This window comes from Monopterus albus, unplaced genomic scaffold, assembly GCF_001952655.1.
Source record: "Monopterus albus unplaced genomic scaffold, M_albus_1.0 scaffold133.1, whole genome shotgun sequence".
Classification (NCBI taxonomy): Eukaryota; Metazoa; Chordata; class Actinopteri; order Synbranchiformes; family Synbranchidae; genus Monopterus; species Monopterus albus.
In genome coordinates, this window is record NW_018128013.1 from 500,137 (window position 1) to 507,603 (window position 7,467).

At 43.8% G+C, this 7,467-nt stretch overlaps 1 protein-coding gene across 1 annotated transcript in view; it reads right to left on the reverse strand.

Moving 5' to 3' along the window:
* LOC109967647 (cadherin-12-like) overlaps window positions 1-7,467 on the reverse strand; it is a 125,524-nt gene that overhangs the window by 81,944 nt on the left and 36,113 nt on the right. Inside the window, 1 exon segment of the mRNA XM_020613381.1 lies at window positions 154-810. Coding sequence (XP_020469037.1) covers window positions 154-459 — 306 coding nt within the window. The 5' untranslated portion in view covers window positions 460-810.

The window sequence follows — 7,467 nt, forward strand, 5'->3', positions numbered from 1 at the left end:
AGGAATCCTGTTTGTTTTGTTTTGTTTTGTCTAATAATACTAGAGAAACTACTGTGCAAAAAGGAAATATAAAGTAGTGCTGTACTAAAAGTCAGAACCTGACAAATTTCACACATGTAGAATATTAAAAGTTCATATGTAACAATAACTTACCTTTCCAACATACTGTGGTTCAGAGCCCATGTACTCCTCCAGGACAAAGAACTGGTTCCACACCCATCCTCTTTTAATTCGCTGGACCCTAAGCCTCCCATGTCTCCTTAGCCTTGTGCTGTGCTCTAGTGAAGCCATTTCCCCAACAGATGCCCTCACACTCTTACTTCCAGTCCCTCCTCTGGCTGACATCTCTGTGCCCTTAGTTCTGCTCTGCAGCTGAGCTTGCAGGGGGATCTGGGAGCTGTAGTCCAACAGGAAACAAGAGCCCACCAGAAATAGAGTGACATATTCCCTTGTGATCATCAGGGAGAATTGTTGTTTCAAAAAAAGGAAGTGAAAAGTGTCAACAGCTGGCTACTTCCAGATGGGAAATGGACATACATCCAAAGCTGGATTTGTCCTGCAGGTTTGCATCAGGAAACGTATTTAAACTCCAGTATGATCCAAGATGACGTCAGAACGATATGCTAATGTCCTCTCCTCACTGAAGTGTGTGAATAACTAAAGACCATGGTGGGTGAGGGAGTCACCATACACTTTGGTTTGCCGTTAGATGAGCTTCCTTTAATGGGCTTGTGTTTAGATGGAAGTGTGGGGTCAGGGTCTGTTGTATCTGGTGAATGAAGAAGGCTGCTTTATCCTCAGCTTAAACACCTGTGGTGAAAAACATGACAATATTTTAAAAGTTCAATCTTGAATGTGGAAAGAGTAGTTAGAAAAAAAGAGAACAGAACAGAAGAAAGTGAAGTTTGTTTATTTTCTACTTTATATACTACTCCATTATTACATAACAAAAATTTCACACTTAGTTCCCATGTTCCTATTTACATGGTGCCCTTGTGGAAATATCCTGGTTTTAATTATATTCAAGATATAATATGAAGCATAAGAAATATGGTTATTTATATCCCTGTATGATTGTAAGATGAATCAGGTCTCGGCGCCAGCTGCCTCTCTTTTCTTCTTTCTTTTTCTTCCTCATTCTCTCTCATCCCACAGGCTCTGCGACGCAGCTGAAGCACATCCCTTGATTAACCTACCTCCTATTTAAATCGCTATAGCAGACGCTCTCTCGTTGCCAGTGCATTGAAAATTCTCACTGTTAGACCTTGACCACACTATATGGTTATGCTACTCTCCAGTAGTGATGTCCAAATGAAGCAATGAACTAGTATCGAACCACTTCATCAATTGTATCGAACATCGGTTCATTCATTCAACGGTTCGTTTCAGTAACGAAAGACACAGCAAAACAATGTCTGAATTATGTGAATGCTCCATGATGGTGATCCAACAAAGGCAGCAATGATAATAACGACAGCTAGTGATGGTCCTCTGACACCCGAGGCTCCGACACATGCGCAGCAGCTCATGAAACAATTATATGGAACCCCTGTGCCGAGGCGTGTTTTGGTCACATGACTGGTGACGTTTGAAGCAGTTGAGTGCCTCGGAAGTCATACAAATCAGCTGATTGGTTCGGTTTGTCATGTGAATCACTTTGCGGGATCGAGTGTGTTCAGAGACAGGATATCCCTATTTAGTGGCATTCATTTGAATTTTTCTTTGCAGAGCAGGTTGGTTTGTTGCTGTTGTTGCCCTTAGTGTCAGGTTTGAACGACTGCACCTGCCTCCCTCACCTTCCTCTCTTGATTTTCAGTCTCGGTTCACTCCACATGTTCCACACATTCCCTAATTAACACCAGCTGCATTCCCTTAGTCTTACACTATACTTATACTCAGCTCACATACCTCTACCTTGCCAGTTTGTCATTGTTCTCAGGCCAACAACCAGCACCACTTTTACTCGTCCTTGTGTTCTCTTTGTGCCTCTCATTCTTTTTTCCCTCCTGGGTAGTTTATTGCCTTTCCCCAGCTCCTCACTTTGCCTGTCCTGCTCCTTCTCTCTACCGCAGCCACGGGCAGCTATCTCCGGACCATACTCCTCACCTCCCTTCCATCCTCCACCAGCTAGGTTGATACACAGTCCTACAAACTACCTCCGCTCACTGCCACCATCTACTCTGTCTCCTCAGCCTGTTCCACCTCCACTGGCCAGCCAGTGAGTGACCCTTGTGTTCCGTGGCTCGGCCCACCTTCTCCTAACTCCATAGTGACTGTCACCGTGCTGGTCGACACCCGGTTCCACAGACTATACTTTCTGTATTCATTTATTGTTCTCACCGCACCTGTATATAGCTGTATAGCATGCAACAAATCTGCTTGCACTGAAGTCAGTCCTCTGGGTCCACTTTCTTCGTGCGTTCACCCTCTCGTGAGTATGCAATCCTAACAGTTAGTTGCTTTGAGAGTTAGTAGCATTGTAACAGATTGTGTATTTAGTGGAGAACCACTGTAGATAGAGAGATAGATCTATAGATAGATAGATAGTAAGTTACAGAGAAAAACAGATAAATTAGTTACATACAGTAGTTAGATAACACTAGATAGATATAGTTACATATATAGTCCTAAATAATGTTAGATATAGATAAGATATATAGATATATTACATATATAGATAAGATAATTATATATACAGTACATATATACAGTATATATATAGAGAGGGAGAGAAGAGATTAACTATATAGCTAGATATACATATCTAGATAACAGTTACTCAAGCACACCCTGTTTACCCACATACCAATGAACCCCAAAACAAACTTTACCAAAGCCCATAATATATTCTGTATTTGCTCTGGTGGTGAGTTGGATCCAATGGTGGGGGAGGAAGCTGGACATACTCGGCAGACCCAAATGTATTGTGAGGGTCTGTTGGGAACGTTTGGCAGAACCCCCTGTCCAGGAGATCTTTAACTCCCACCTCCGGCAGAGCTTCGACCAGATCCCGAGGGAGACTGGAGACTGAGTCTGAACGGACCATGTTCTCCACCTCCATTGCCAAGTGGAGGTGGGTGGTTGTTGACCTCAACTGGGGGCATCGTCATACGGTGGAAGGAATACTTCAAGGATCTCCTCAACCCCAGCATCATGTCTTCCGATGAGAAAGCAGAGGCCGGGTGCTCAGAGGTGGACTCATCCATCACCCAAGCTGAAGTCACCGAGGTAGTTGAGAAGCTTCTCGGTGGCAAGGCACCGGGGGTCAATGAGATCCTCCCTGAGTACCTTAAGTCTCTGGATGTTGTGGGGCTGGCTTGGCTGACACGCCTCTGCAATGTCACATGGCAGTTGGGGACAGTGATAAGATATGTAATCTCTCCAGCATGTTCTGGCTCAACCCTGGGGTCACCTACCAGTTGGACACGCTTGGAAGACTCTCTAAGGGAGGCTCCGTGGAGGCATCCTGATAGGATGCCCAAACCACCTCAACTGGCACCTTTCAAAGTGAAGCGGGTGACTGTGGAGGAAAAAACTCGAGTCTGGGAGAAGTTCAGTGAGGCCATGGAGAGGGACTATCGGTCGGCCTCGAAGAAATTGTGACAAACCATCCGGTGCCTCAGGAGGGGGAAGCAGTGCCCTGCTAAAACTGTTTAAAGTGGAGGTGGGTGGTTGTTGACCTCAACTGGGGGCATCGTCATACGGTGGAAGGAATACTTCAAGGATCTCCTCAACCCCAGCATCATGTCTTCCGATGAGAAAGCAGAGGCCGGGTGCTCAGAGGTGGACTCATCCATCACCCAAGCTGAAGTCACCGAGGTAGTTGAGAAGCTTCTCGGTGGCAAGGCACCGGGGGTCAATGAGATCCTCCCTGAGTACCTTAAGTCTCTGGATGTTGTGGGGCTGGCTTGGCTGACACGCCTCTGCAATGTCACATGGCAGTTGGGGACAGTGATAAGATATGTAATCTCTCCAGCATGTTCTGGCTCAACCCTGGGGTCACCTACCAGTTGGACACGCTTGGAAGACTCTCTAAGGGAGGCTCCGTGGAGGCATCCTGATAGGATGCCCAAACCACCTCAACTGGCACCTTTCAAAGTGAAGGAGCAGAGGTTCTACTCCAAGTCCCTTTCAGATGTCTGAACTCCACATCTTATCTCTAAGACTGTCTGCCCACCCTGCAAAGGAAAACCATTTCAGCTGCTTGTATATGATATCTTATTCTTTCAGTCACTACCCACAGCTCGTGACCATAGGTGAGGGTCGGTACATAGACTGAGTGGTAAATTGAGAGCTTTGCCCCTTTGACTTAGCTCCTTCACCCTGATGGTCTGGTACAACATCCAAATTACTGCTGATGCTGCCCCTATCTGCCTGTGACTCTCACGCTCAATTTTACCCTCACTTGTGAACAAGAACTGAAGATAGTTAAACTCCTTCACTTGGGGCAGCAACTAACTCCCAACCCAGAGGGAGCAGTCCACCATTTTATGGCAGAGCACAATGACCTCAGACTTGGAAGTGCTAACTCCCATCCCCACCACTTCACACTTGGCTGAAAACCACCACAGTGTATGGTGGAGGTCACGGTCTGATGAAGCCAACAAGAACACATCATCAACAAAAAGCAGAAATGCAGTTCTGAGGTCCCCAAACCAGACACTCTCTTCCCCCTGGCTGTGCCTTGAGATCCTGTCCATGAAAATCACAAACAGGGAGAGGTTTAGTGATGCTATGAAGAAGGACTTTTGGCTGGCCTTAAGAAAGTTCTGGTAAACTGCCTGATGCCCAGGCTATGTTTGGCAGGGGAGGAGAACTGGGACCGGGCATATTGTCGAGCAGCAGAAAGGAGCACTTTGAGAAACTCCTGAACCCGTCTAAAATGTCCTCCAAGAAGGAGGCAGAATTGGGAGACTCAGGGGAAGCTTCACCCATATCTCTGGCAAAGGTCTCTGAGGCAGTCAAAAAGGACATAGCTGGGCTGTCTTGGTTGGCAAGTGTCTTCAGTGTCACATGGAGGATGGGGACAGTGGCTGAGGACAGGCTGACTGTGGTGGTGGTTCCCATTTTTAAAAGGGGGACTGGACAGTGTGCTCTAATTATCAGGGTATCACACTACTCAGCCTTCCTGGGAAAGCCTAGGCCATGGTGATAGAAAGGACCGTTGAACCTCAGATCCAGGAAGAAGAATGTGCATTCCGTCCTGGTGGTGGAACAATGGACTAACTCTTTACTCTTGCAGGGTTACTGGAGGGATCTTGGGAGTTTGCCCATCCTGTCTATATGTGCTTTGTGGACTTGGAGAAGGCCTACAACCAGGTCCCTTGTGGGATCTTTTTGGGAGTACGAGCCATTCAGACCTTGTATAACTGGAGTGAGAGTTGTGTCCGCATACCCTGCAATAAATCAAACATGTTCCAAGCACTGTTTTCCACCAAGGTTGTTTTCAGGTCATGTCTGCAAATATTTTCAGTTATATGTATAGAAGCATATCCATATACGTAATCGGTAGCAAAACGATAGATTTGTCTTACAGTGGTAAATGAATAAAAAATAAATGCATAGTCACTATGCTACATGTGATGGCAGAAACATACAATTTCAGTCAACCCTGTTCACTAGTTTTTCCTGCTGCTCAGAACTAACTCCATGGCACAGACAAACACCCAGCTATCAAAATCCTGCTTTATGCACTGGTGGCACAGTGCACATGCTTAACCAGGATTTACTGTCAACTGACTAGCAAACTAGCAAATCTCCAAGCCCCATTTTATTTGTTGGTTTGTGGATATGTTGAATGTTTTAAGGGCTGACATTTTGCAGATACTCTTGTTTATGTTGATTACTGTTCATAACCCATTCCTCCCACTAATGTGTTCAACCTCTCTGCACCAATCTATGTGCTTCCACCTAGAATCTAAACTTGCATTTGTATCTGTGCTCTATTTCACAAAAATTGATTCCTCAGTGTGGTGACAAAAATATAATCTCCCTCTTCCTACTTATATTGTATGGATGTTTAGGCAACCCAGGGCAATTTACATATTCTTTCTAATGTGCAAATATAGATATGTAGAACAGTTTTTTTTACCTTATAATAATTATGAGTAGGAAACATATAACTGCTTTATGAAATTCTTGATGTGACACCCACTCCCTACATTGCCATGATACATGCAAGACATCTGAGAGGAGATGTGAAGTGTTTACTCAGTCTCAGTGATTGATAGCATTGCTGCAGTTAGTGTCACCAACACATGAGGCCAAGGACCAAGAATCCCAAATCAGATCAGAGGGGATCTAATTGGAAAAAGGCTTTGGCATGCAGAGTTGGCAGCCTTGCTGGATTAGTCCAACAGATGATGCATGTTACTTGCACATTCAGAAGGGGCTGTTGGCTCATGTAGGGCATTTTTGGAAAAATTTCATTTGTGTAATGTTTAATGGAATAAGATTGGCTTGTAATGGATAGCAATATACCAGAGGTGTTGGCATGAGGTTTGTTTTTAGCTGTGGACTACAATTTGAGCCCTGTTTTTGTAGTCAAAATTTATTTAAATTTTGGCAAATTGGCAGTATTAAAAATATTCTGAATTAGCTAATAAGAGTATACACCCATGGATGAACAAACAGCTATCGCTAGATTGTTTGACTGAAACAGATTGAAGAATCTGATGGTCCTCCAGCAAGTTGAGGCTATAAAAAGTGTGTTTTTAAGCAGTTTATTTACACTTGGTAATGAAGATAACGCTACCCTCAGAACATATTCGTTACATTGAATCTACAAATCCAGTACGTGTATCATGTCTGGATGTTCAGATTTGACTGAGTTATAACTGTGATAAGAAAGATAAGTTCTGAAAATGTTAAACCTAGTACTAGCTTATTTTATCTAGGGTTTCTTCTCCACTCTACTGAGAAGAACTGCTCCTGTCAGTTAGACTATACAGTTCTTTGTCTGGGTGGGAGGTCTTGTGGCTCGGATCTGCTGGATATTCCTCCAGTGTCATGTTCCTTATATTTGTTTACACTGTTCTAAAATCTAAATGTTTATAATAATGTATACAAAGTTTGTCATCCTGATTGTCCAAACTATTGTAAGTCTATATTGTTGATGTAATCTGAATGCATGGCATCTCTTGCACATCTGTCTGTCCTGGAAGAGGGATCCCTCTTCTGCGGCTCTTCCTGAGGTTTCTTCCATTAAAAAGAAAAAAAAAATCTGGTTAAAGCTTTTTTTTATTAGAGTTTTTCCTTATCTGATTCAAGGGTCAAAGGTTAGACAGTGTTTTATGTTGTACAGATTGCACAGCCCCATGAGGCAAATTTGTGATTTGTGATATTGGACTATACAAATAAAAACTGACTTGACTTGACAAAGGCATTTGGTTCAATGCTGATACTGGATACTGACAAAAAAACACATTTACCACAAAACAGAGATAGACTGTTGTGTCATCACATGAG